Genomic DNA, 12,788 nt, shown 5'->3' on the forward strand with positions numbered 1-12,788 from the left:
GCCTCTATATATCAGCTAGTGACCTCCTATTCTGTAAGGTTATAACTTTAAAGGGAATCTGTCAGCTCCTGGGCACTACCCAGGGTGCTGACAGTGTGCTGTAGCTGGCAGCCCCCAGTGAGCATGGTGCCTTTTTGGTAATTTTCCGTGCAGTGGATTATGTACAATCAATGTCTCCTACTGTACTAAAGAGTCACAGAGCAGTTGTTCGTGCCACACTCTGGTATACATCCTCCTCCCTCTTCATTAATAACCAATGCTGCCCGGCCTCCTGCTCGCTCAGCTGTCAGATTGCAGATCAGACCTCTGTAGGAAGGTTATGTCTGAAAGAAACACTCAGGTATAATTGAATCTCTCCTCCCTAATGTGTTGGAGCTGTGGTCTAGGGGTAACTCACCTGTCTAGAGACCTGCCAGCAGTTTATTCTCTGGTTTGAATCCCCTGATGGAAATTAAATAGATGTTTTTTTGTTTTTTTCCATTATTGTATCATTTTTAAGGCTAAGTTCACACATTTTTGCTCAGTATTTTGCAACCAAAACCAGAAGTGGATTGAAAACACAGAAAGGCTATATTCACACACTGTTGAAATTGAGTGGATGGCTGCCATTTAATAGCAAATAATTACTGTTATTTTAAAACAACGTCCAATATTTGCCATTAAATGACGGCCATCAGCTCAATTTCAACAGTGTGAGAACGTAGCCTTTCTGTGTTTTCAATCCATTACTGGTTTTGGTTGCAAAACAGGGCCGTTTTTTAGGGGCGGGCGAGCCGGGCCACCGCACGGGGCGCCCACAGCTAGGGGGCGCCCTGCGGCACCCGACAGTACCCTGCCTGCAGCCCCCGCATCATTAGGACTGGCCCGAGGATCTGGAATCTAAGTTCCAGATCCCCTGGCCAGAGAGACCTTTAGCTGTGCGTACAGCATGCACAGCTAAAGGAAACAGCAGCCGGGGCAGAGACACAGCGGCTTCCTGTGCAGGCGGCCGTGTATGACAGGATGGCTGCCTGCACCGAAAGCCAGAAGAGGATGGAGGCACCAGAAGAGGAGCTGGAGGCTGCAGGAGGAGAGGTAAGTATCTGGTGGGGGAATCCTGCACAGAGGGAGCCCCGATATGTCCCGATAAGCCCCCCCCCCCCCCCCCCCCGCGCGATAAGCCCCGCCCCCGGTGCCAGAGCTGACAGGTCACCCAGCTCTCCCCTAATCCTGTATGTCAGTGTAATGGAGGTCACCCAGCTCTCCCCTAATCCTGTATGTCAGTATAATGAAGGTCACCCAGCTCTCCACTAATCCTGTATGGCAGTATAATGAAGGTCACCCAGCTCTCCCCTAATCCTGTATGGCAGTATAATGGAGGTCACCCAGCTCTCCCCTAATCCTGTATGGCAGTATAATGAAGGTCACCCAGCTCTCCCCTAATCCTGTATGGCAGTATAATGGAGGTCACCCAGCTCTCCCCTAATCCTGTATGTCAGTATAATGAAGGTCACCCAGCTCTCCCCTAATCCTGTATGTCAGTATAATGGAGGTCACCCAGCTCTCCCCTAATCCTGTATGTCCGTGTAATGGAGGTCACCCAGCTCTCCCCTAATCCTGTATGTCCGTGTATAATGGAGGTCACCCAGCTCTCCCCTAATCCTGTATGGCAGTGTATAATGAAGGTCACCCAGCTCTCCCCTAATCCTGTATGTCAGTGTATAATGGAGGTCACCCAGCTCTCCCCTAATCCTGTATGTCAGTGTATAATGGAGGTCACCCAGCTCTCCCCTAATCCTGTATGTTAGTGTATATTGGAGGTCACCCAGCTCTCCCCTAATCCTGTATGTCAGTGTATAATGAAGGTCACCCAGCTCTCCCCTAATCCTGTATGTCAGTGTATAATGGAGGTCACCCAGCTCTCCCCTAATCCTGTATGTCAGTGTATAATGGAGGTCACCCAGCTCTCCCCTAATCCTGTATGTTAGTGTATATTGGAGGTCACCCAGCTCTCCCCTAATCCTGTATGTCAGTATAATGAAGGTCACCCAGCTCTCCCCTAATCCTGTATGTCAGTTTAATGGAGGTCACCCAGCTCTCCCCTAATCCTGTGTGTCAGTATAATGGAGATCACCCAGCTCTCCCCTAATCCTGTATGTCAGTGTAATGGAGGTCACCCAGCTCTCCCCTAATCCTGTATGGCAGTATAATGGAGGTCACCCAGCTCTCCCCTAATCCTGTATGTCAGTATAATGGAGGTCACCCAGCTCTCCCCTAATCCTGTATGGCAGTATAATGGAGGTCACCCAGCTCTCCCCTAATCCTGTATGGCAGTATAATGAAGGTCACCCAGCTCTCCCCTAATCCTGTATGTCAGTTTAATGGAGGTCACCCAGCTCTCCCCTAATCCTGTGTGTCAGTATAATGAAGATCACCCAGCTCTCCCCTAATCCTGTATGTCAGTGTATAATGGAGGTCACCCAGCTCTCCCCTAATCCTGTATGTCAGTGTAATAGAGGTCATCCAGCTCTCCCCTAATCCTGTATGTCAGTGTAATGGAGGTCACCCAGCTCTCCCCTAATCCTGTATGGCAGTGTATAATGGAGATCACCCAGCTCTCCCCTAATCCTGTATGTCACTATATCAGTGTATAATGGAGGTCACCCAGCTCTCCCAGCATCCTGTATGTCAGTGTAATGGAGGTCACCCAGCTCTCCCCTATTCCTGTATGGCAGTGTATAATGGAGGTCACCCAGCTCTCCCCTAATCCTGTATGTCAGTGTAATGGAGGTCACCCAGCTTTCCCAGCATCCTGTATGTCAGTGTAATGGATGTCATCCAGCTCTCCCAGCATCCTGTATGTCAGTGTATAATGGAGGTCACCCAGCTTTCCCAGCATCCTGTATGTCAGTGTAATGGAGGTCATACAGCTCTCCCAGCATACAGTTTGGGACCTTATAGGTGGGAAAGGGGAAGGAAGTTTCTGGAAGTGCGGATCCTGAGATGTCTGTCTGGCAGGTTCAGAAGAGATGAATTGTAGCTGCAAGAAACCGTCATGGAGGTCTGAGCCGGATGGAGAGAAAAAGTGAAAGTGACGTCTCAGATCAAAGAAGACGTCTCCTGTGGGTCCCTGTATGATGAAATTGTATTGAGTAGAACATTATCTGTTAGGAGCACTGCACTGCTCTATGCTGCAATACACACACTGCTTCTTCCTAGTATCCTGAATCTTAATAAAAGCCCCCCTTTCTTCCCCAGAGCGGAACTAAGTGAGGGGGGGTGGGGGGCGCTTTTATCAAAATTCGCCCTGTTGCCAAAATGCCCTAGAAACTGCCCTGTTGCAAAATACTGACCAAAATACTGAGCAAAAAACTGTGTGTGAACATAGCCTTAAAAAGGATATTTAATTTCCATCAGGGGATTCAAACCAGAGAATGAACTGCTGGCAGGTCTATAGACAGGTGAGTTACCCCTAGACCACAGCTCAAACACATTAGGGGGGAAGAGATTCTTTCAGACATAACCTTCCTACAGAGGAATGATCTGCAATCTGACAGCTGAGCGAGCAGGAGGCCGGACAGCATTGATTATTTATGAAGAGGGAGGAGGATGCATGCCAGAGTGTGGCACAAACAACTGCTCTGTGGCTCTTTAGTATAGTAGGAGACATTGATTGTACATAATCCGCTGCACGGAGAAATACCAAAAAGGCACCATGCTCACTGGGGGCTGCCAGCTACAGCACACTGTCAGCACCTTAGGTAGGGCTCAGTGCCTAAACAGCAGTGGCACACAATGTACATACCGCCAGTGCTTGGTTGATCTTGATGTGTCTTTTTTTCAACTTTACTAACTAAGTAACTATGTAAATAATACCGACACACTGTGACTAGCGTTGAGTGGACTTTTATACAGCCATATAGTTTCAGCTTCATTCTCCGAACCTAAATGCTCCACATTTGACTCCCTTCCCTGCCAGGAAAAACAGGAATACAGCCTATGGCCTATGGCTGGATCCATGTTTTCCAGGACTCCCTAGGGTGGCATCCAACTTCTCCGGACGCATGGAGTCAAATGGCGAGCACTCAGGTACGGAGAATGTTGCCAAACCTGAATAGTCAGTCCAACGCTGTGACCAAATATTAGCTCCATACATACAGTGATCTATAAAGGGTATTAAAATAAAGGGGTTATCCAGGGCTAAGAAAACATGGCCACTTTCCTCCTCTCTTGTTTCCAGATTGGGTGGGGTTTCAAACTTAGTTCCATTGAAGTAAATGGAGCTTAATTGCAAACTTCACCTGAACTGGAGACAAGAGAGGGGGAAAAGTGGCCGTGTTTTTGTAGCGCTGGATAACCCCTTTAAGAACTATTATGGTGACACATCTCTTATACCTCTGTGGTGCCCCAGCCCTGGTCGTGCAGAGGAAAACCAGATGGCAAAAAATATACGTTTCTGGTAACGTCAATTGTTGACAACAGAACAGGGAAAAAACAGAACATTGTGAGAAATGAGTCATGTATGTTCTAGCAGTGTTTCTTCTAAACATAAGATTCATCACATATGTGCTGTACTATATAGTATACAGCAAGGGTAGGGAACCTTGGCTCTCCAGCTGATGCAAAACTACAACTCACATCATGTCCGGACAGCCAAAGCTTTAGCTGTCCGGGCATGATGGGAATTGTAGTTTTGCAACAGCTGGGTAGCCAAGGTTTCCTACCTTTGGTATACAGTATGAAGTATACTGTAGTATATTCACTATTCACTACTGTATACTTCATACTGTATAGTGAGTTCCTCCACAATGTGGGGATGATGAATAAAGAACTAGTATTCTGAATGGAAGAATCACGACAGGTTTACCGCAATTCTGGAACAATGAGATATAGGGGTGATAATTGTTTGGAATGGAATATACTATACATAACAAATATACACTATGGGGGAGATTAATCAAACATGGTGTAAAGTGAAACTGGCTCAGTTGCCCCTAGCAACCAATCAGATTCCACCTTTCATTTTCCATAGAGCCTGTGAGGAATAAAAAGTGGAATCTGATTGGTTGCTAGGGGCAACAGTGCTAGTTTCACTTTACTCCATGTTTGATAAATCTCACCCATAATGTATGTATGTCCAATGGTCTCTCATTGCAGGTGGAAATCCTGGGTAACCGATCCCTCACCCTGCGCGGTTTACGTCCATTGTCACAATACGAGTTCCAGGCGGCTTGTAAATACGTGATCGACAGAGGAAAATGGAGCAACTGGAGCAGCGTTGTGACACATGAGACCCCGCAAGATGGTAAATGTATAAGATTGGTCTCCCTATTGGGGTCCTTGTGAGAATAGATAGGTAAATGCTGAGAGTTGTAGTATCACAACAGCTGGAGAGCCACAGGTTGGACGGACTACTGTATTCTGACCAGTTTAGGCCTCTCCTGACCCTCTATCCCAGGGATGGGGAACCTTTGGCCCTCTAGCTGTTGCAAAACTACAATTCCCATCATGCCTGGACAGCCAAAGCTAAAGCTTTGGCTGTCCAGGCATGATGGGAATTGTTGTTTTGCAACAGCTGGAGAGCCACAGGTTCCCCATCCCTGCTCTATCCCCTCTTGCCATCCATACAGACCCCAGGAGAAATCATAAAACATATGCATTTCTATTCACCGCCACTTGGATTCTACTTGTAATCTTACTATAGTGGTGGCGGAGTTCCCGCATCCCACACAGTTCACAGGGTGCAAAATGCATGAGTCTGCGGTATGTATCGCTGAGTTCACACAACCCAGTCGGCTTAACACTGAACTTTTTGGGGTGAACGGTTTCATTTTCATAGATTACACATTTTCCTTCACCTGCATTACATAAGAAAAAGTTTTTGTTTAACTTAAAGGGGTACTCCAACAAAAATCTTTTCTTTCAAATCAACTGGTTTCAGAAAGTTATATAGATTTGTCATCTACTTCTATTTAAAAATCTCAAGTCTTTCCATACTTATCAGCTGCTGTATGTGTTGTAGGAAGTGTTGTATTCTTTCCAGTCTGACACAGTGCTCCCTGCTGCCACCTCTGTCCATGTCAAGAACTGTCCAAAGCAGCAGCAAATCCCCATAGAAAACCTCTTCTGCTCTGGACAGTCCCTGACATTGACAGAGGTGTCAGCAGAGAGCATTGTGTCAGACTGGAAAGAATACACCACTTCCTGCAGGACATACAGCAGCTGATAAGTACTGGAAGACTTAAGATTTTTAAATAGAATTAAATTACAAATCTATGTAACTTTCTGAAACCAGTTGATTTGAAAGAAAAAGATTTTCTCTGGAGTGCCCCTTTAAAAGAGAAGTCCAGCGAAAATTTTTATTTAAGTATTGTGTTGCCCCCCAAAAGTTATACAAATCACTAATATACACTTATTATGGGAAATGCTTATAAAGTTTTTTTTTTCCCTGCACTTACTACTGCATCAAGGCTTCACTTCCTGGATAAAATGGTGATGTCACGACCTGACTCCTAGAGCTGTGCGGGCTGTGGCTGCTGGAGAGGATGATGGCAGGGGGACGCTGAGGGACACAGGGCACTGGGGGGGACACTGAGCATCCCTCTGCCATCATCCTTTTTTTGCCAGACTTCTCCTTTAACCGAGTGTGATGCTGTGACTTCCCTTCCTTCACAAAAATAGAGATGCGGTGTACCTCCACCCATACAGCATAAAGGGGTACAACAACTCTGTGCACCCCATGAAGAATTGATTATTATAATTCATACCTGAAAGAACATGGCAGGATAAACCCTGTTAGCAGTGGTGTAACTGAAAGGGAATGACTAGTTGCCCAGAGGCCCTACTGCCACATCAGACCCTTCAAAGTCCAGTGTTGTGCGCCACAGGACAGAATTAAGGCACCATGGTGCCCACCAAATCCTGACCCAGTTACAGGGTGCTTTGTGCACATGGTGTGTGCAGCGTCCCACTACAGGGTTCTCTAGTGACCTTTCCTGGTTGTTGTACATGTTACCCCTACACCAGCACTGTATTATAATTCTATCTAATGTATATTGTATAGTATAATATATTATAATGTCAATATCTGAATGTGTTTTCTGTCTTCTCTTACTTCAGCTCCACATGGAAAAATTGAAGCGTGGTATAAATTACACAAGATCACTAGTGAAGTCACCATTTTTTGGAAGGTAAAATTTGCACAATCTGGAATCCTGCGCCCGGTCCCTGGATAGTGTATAGCATAAGCGGACAAGAAAAGAACGTCCAAAAGCAATGTATTTTGTTAGGTTTCGTGCAGGATGGAGGGGGCGGAGCATGACAGTCTTGGGCTGTGTTTGTACTGAGGTGAATGAGGCTGATATGCAGGGGCGTAGCTAGGATTCACAGGGCCCCATAGCAAAAATTTTTAAGGGGTCCCACTCCTCTATGCACAACACAAAGCACTGTGCATATATATATGCTTTACTGCTGGTACACTGATAACCCCTGACCTCTGCATGGAGCTCTGCACATTTTCCTTTCCTACTTGATTGCCTCCTGGAGAACAGAGGTCAGAGGTTATCAGTGCAGTGAAGCGGAGATCTCTTTGTCTTCTGCTTGTTAGACCCTTTTTTTGTGTGTTGCAGCATGTAGGTAAACATTGAGTCACTTACACACTGCAGTACATAAGAGGTTTAGCAGATGGACACAGCTCTTACCTTCTCCCCCGGGCCCCCCTCCTGTACGGGACTCATAGCAACTGCCTACCCTGCCTCTATGGTAGCTACACCACTGCTGATATGCAATACCACACACAGCCACATAAACAAAGATGGCGCTGTTCCTGAAAACAACCTTAAGTTAGGGGGTGGGGGAGGCCCAAAATCTATACAGACCTAATAATACTCATCCATGTTTAAAGGAGAGGTGCATGAATCTCTGGTAAATATGACTCCATCTTCCTTTCTCCATTTTCTCGCAGTATGTGAATTTGTCAGAGTTCAGGGGTCAGGTACAGTTTTACCATGTGATACTCCAGGACAATGAGGGTCAAAGGATATACTCACAAAACACCACAGACACATGGCTGAGCAGGAACCTTGATGCAGAAGGGTGTGTGATAACTGTGTCTGCTCACAACGCCATGGGAAGTTCCCCTGCTACGTCCATCAGAGTCACCAATCACAGCCTAGCAGGTAAGGCAGCCGAATAGGAGTAGTTGTACCCGACTCCGGTCAAATCAATGTTCATTATTGCAGCTCATCCATTTTTTTTTTCTTTATACAATAATTAAACTTTTGTGACTTAAAGGGATTTTTCAGGTTATGAAAAGCAATTATTATATAGCGTTATTAAAGGGGAATCCACATCTCTTGGCCAGAGTGGAGAGCAGTTAGCAAGAGCGTCTCCCTCGCTGGAGGACCTGTCCTATGTTGATATGAATGAACACTGTGTAATGCTTTGTTTCACCTGTGGGGGTGCTGCAGGGACACGGAACACTTACTGCCAGCTTTCTCAACAGATAACAGCAGATCACCGAAGTTCAACAGAAAAACAGTTTATCAGTTTACTGTCTTTAGACTATTCTAAAAATTAGAGATTATACGAAAAAAAGTTCTTTTAAATCAACTGAATTCAAAAGTTATACAGATTTATAAATTACTTATGTTTGAAAATCTCCATTACTTATCAGCTGCTGTATGTCCTGCAGGAAGTGGTGGATTCTTTCAGTCTGACACAGTGCTCTCTGCTGCCACCTCTGTCCATGTCAGGAACTGTCCAGAGCAGGAGCAAATCCCTATAGAAAACCTCTACTGCTCTGGACAGTTCCTGACATGGACAGAGGTGGCAGCAGAGAGCACTGTGTCAGACTGGAAAGAATACACCACTTCCTGCAGGACATACAGCAGCTGATAACTACTGGAAGACTTGAGATTTTCAAATAGAAGTAAATAAAAAAAAATTGCCAGTGTACCCCTTTAATTTATTTTTTTTTTTTTTAATGATTCCCTAAGGTTTAGAAGCTCCCATAAATGTCACGGCCACAACCAGCGGCCCAGAAAGTATCGACCTCCGCTGGGATCTCCCCCCTGATATCACACCAACCGGAGAACAAATAGTGACCTGGGAGGATCCTACCGGAATGGATGAAAGTCGTACAACCTGGATCTTAGTCTCCAAACGTAACAGATCGGTGACTATAACAGGTAGACGTCGCCATTCCATTATATTACCTGACATGCCCATTTATAATAGATTATATTATCTGAACGTATTATTTATCACCCATTCTCTCTCTCTGCAGGTCACCTGAAGCCTCACATATGCTATCGGTTTTATGTCTACCTGCTTTGGGGAGGAAGAGCGGGGCTTCCTGGTATTGCACTGGGCTCAACACAACAGACAGGTAATATTCTGTGTAACCACATAAACTGACCACACATAGTAACACCTCCTGGTATATCATCATCATCATCATAAAGCCACACAAGGGCCCAGAGTGACCGAAAGCATTACTTGTATGGGGGAGACAACAAGTAGGTCCCAGCTAACACCTACCATGTGGTGTCAGACTGACCATTTCCCCTGGGCCGGGGCCAGATTCATCAGACGACAGAAACTTGGATTTCACAAAGCATAAATATTTAAAGGGGTATTCCTATTTAGATATTTAGGTTATAAGTGGTTGGTGCATTATAAAGAGGCTGGTCACTAATAGACCTATAACCGCTACCAGCAACCATGGACAGATAAAATTCTCATGGTAAGGCCCCGTTCCCACTGAGCAAAACTAGCGGAATTGTCCGCCGCGGAATGCCGTTAGCCTCCCTCTCATAATGGGAGTCTATGGGAGGCGCGTGCTCCTTCCCTGTCCGCGCTGAAGAATGAACATGTTCATTCTTCAGCGCGGACAAAGCAGGAGCGAGCGCCTCCCATAGACTCCCATTATGAGAGGGAGGCTAACGGCATTCCGCGGCGGACAATTGCGCTGCGGAATTCCGCTAGTTTTGCTCAGTGGGAATGGGGCCTAAGGCTGTCTATATGGTTGATGCAAGTGTTTGCACTTAGAATAGGCAACTATGTCTTAAAGGGGTACTCCTGCAATTTTTTTTTTACTGTTTTATTAAGTTATATAGGTATGTAAAGTACTTCTAATTAAAAATCTCAAGTCTTATCAGCTGCTGTATGTCCTGCAGGGAGTGGTGTATTCTTTCCAGTCTAACACAGTGCTCTCTGCTGCCACTGCTGTCCATGTCAGGAACTGTCTAGAGCAGCAGCAAATCCCCATAGCGAACCTCTCCTGCTGTGTCAGTACCTGACATGGACAGAGGTGGCAGCAGAGAGCACTGTGTCCTGTACACTACTTCCTGCAGGACATACAGCAGCTGATGAGTATGGGAAGACTTGAGATTTTAAAGGGGTTATCCAGCGCTACAAAAACATGGCCACTTTTTTCCATTTCAGGTTTCCTGAAATGGAAAAAAGTGGCCATGTTTTTGTAGCGCTGGATAACCCCTTTAAAATCTCAAGTCTTCCCATACTCATCAGCTGCTGTATGTCCTGCAGTTAAAGCGTAATTGTCATATTTTTTTTTTTTTTTGCAGAAATCGGTAGTATAAGCGATTTTAAGAAACTCTGTAATAGGTTTTATCAGGCAAAAAAGACTTTCTGTACTCAAAAAGCAATTTCCCAGCCTCCCCCCTCACTTCTTATCTGTGCATTATCAGGCAAATCCGTCTTCATTACAGAGAAGCCAGTGAAGACTGGTTCTGCTCTCTCCATTCTATCCTTATGGAGGGGGGAGGGGCCGAGGGAAATGAGTAAGCAGGGAGAAGAGACATGAAGGTCAGCTGTTTGTAGATTGTCTGGGCACCTAAAACGCAGGATTCTGGGGTCAGAAAGGTCAGTGCTTATCTAGGAACTTGCTGAGAGAAGATTGCAGGGTGTTGTGCTGTGCAGGACTCCTCCGTGCTCACTCACTCCTCTCAGCCCCTCCCCTCTCCATAGAGCATAATGGACACAGAAATCCTGCTTCTTCTGAAGTGAGGGGGGAGCTAGAAAAACAGCTTTTTCAGTACAGAAGGAAACTCTTTTGGTAAATAAAACCTATTACAGAGTTTCTTAAAATCGCTTGTACTATAGATATTTATTGTTTTCAGAAAAATGACCCTGACATGACAGTTATATAACTTTGTAATGTGGTTAAATGCCCGGTCTGGTCCCCTTCCCCCACTAAGTTAAAGAATGTATACATTACCTATTACGATCGTCACGGTCTCTTCTCCCGGGCTGCATCTGGTGACGACGACGTCAGAGCCGAGGGGCGGTCCGGGTCTTCTTCCTCCTCGGCGTCTTCATTGAAAGTGAATGGGAGAGAAAAGGCTGCTGGTGCACATGCGCACCAGCAGCCTTTTCATTGGCTGGAGCGCATCACATGGCTTCCAGCTTGCTCAGCCCTGAATGCACAAGCGCACCGGCAGCCTTTTCTCTCCCATGGACCCGGAAGTAAGAGGCATCGCTGGACGGCGTACGGCGGGCGAATGGAGTGGCGATCGTCACCGGAGGGATGGTGAGTATGGTGTCTGTGTGTGTCTGTGTTTTTTTTTTTTTTTGGGGGGGGGGGGGGGTCCCGCCGGAGTTGTCCTTTAATTTCCACTGTGTTAATGATATAAACAATGATCATTAGAGCCATGTTCCCTTCTTGTGTCCACAGCGCCCCTGACTGGTCCTGAGTTTAAATATGAAGTTCACAAGGAGAATGCTATACTGGTCACATGGCAGGAAACCCCAGCTGAGGCGCAGATGGGATGTATCACCCACTACAGCATATACCTGAGGGCTCTGTCACAGACAACTCGCATTATTAAGAGTGAGTAACTAGGAAAACTAAATTGTGCAGTGGAGGATTGAAAGAGGCACTCATGCTATTTAATTTTATTATATATTTTTTTTTTACACTCGCTAATTCTTTACAAGGGCCCTATTACATGGAGCGATAATCAGCCAAATTGGGGCTGCCTTTACACAGGCAGATTTATCTGACAGATTTTTGAAGCCAAAGCCAGGAAGAGACCATAAACAGGGAACAGGTCATAAAGGAAAGACTGAGATTTCTCCACTTTTCAAATCCATTCCTGGCTTTGGCTTCCAAAATCTTTCAGATAAATCTGCTTGTGTAAACGCACCACAATAGAGACAACAATCAGCCACTGATGACGACCTCGGCTGATCACGTCTTTAGGTCTAGGCCTAAAAACATCGGCTGCTGACCACGCATTGATACATGTAATATCGATGCCCTCATCTAGCAGATCAGCACTTGTTTACATTATTGATCGGGCTGACTAATAGTTTTCTATGTTTAATTCAATGTTATATATATGGCCACTAGGTGTCTCCCTTCACTGCGCATGTATACAGCTGCTGCGCTTCCACATCCAGAATCAAGGGGGGGTGCTTGCATTGTATGGTCAGCTCTCCTGTCACACAGCAATAGAACCTATGTATCCACATAGGGACATTATACTGGCTGAATTGTTATATAACAAAAAACATTGTCTCCTGGTAAGATGCAGAGCTGATAATATAATTAGCAAAAGTTAATAATATAATTAGCCTAAGAAACCTTTTAAGAAACCTTGTAATTGGGTTTATTAGCCGAAAAATGCATTTTATCATGAAAAAGCTCTCCCTTCTGTCTTCATGGTTCTCTTATGGAGAGGGGAGGGGTTGAGGGAGAGGAGGCACCAAAACAGGACAACAAAGAGTTAATTCACAGCTACATCACCGGGATATCTCCTCTGAAGTCAGCACTGACCTCACTGACC

General features: G+C 45.6%; 1 protein-coding gene across 1 annotated transcript in view; it reads left to right on the forward strand.

Moving 5' to 3' along the window:
- IL12RB2 (interleukin 12 receptor subunit beta 2) overlaps positions 1-12,788 on the forward strand; it is a 35,238-nt gene that overhangs the window by 16,934 nt on the left and 5,516 nt on the right. The window contains exons 7-12 of the mRNA XM_069979419.1: positions 5,137-5,284; positions 7,099-7,169; positions 7,943-8,156; positions 8,976-9,167; positions 9,266-9,367; positions 11,675-11,830. Of these exons, the coding sequence (XP_069835520.1) occupies positions 5,137-5,284; positions 7,099-7,169; positions 7,943-8,156; positions 8,976-9,167; positions 9,266-9,367; positions 11,675-11,830 (883 nt within the window). The remainder of the gene's footprint in view (positions 1-5,136; positions 5,285-7,098; positions 7,170-7,942; positions 8,157-8,975; positions 9,168-9,265; positions 9,368-11,674; positions 11,831-12,788) is intronic.

The sequence above is a fragment of the Dendropsophus ebraccatus genome, chromosome 8, assembly GCF_027789765.1.
Source record: "Dendropsophus ebraccatus isolate aDenEbr1 chromosome 8, aDenEbr1.pat, whole genome shotgun sequence".
Taxonomy (NCBI): Eukaryota; Metazoa; Chordata; class Amphibia; order Anura; family Hylidae; genus Dendropsophus; species Dendropsophus ebraccatus.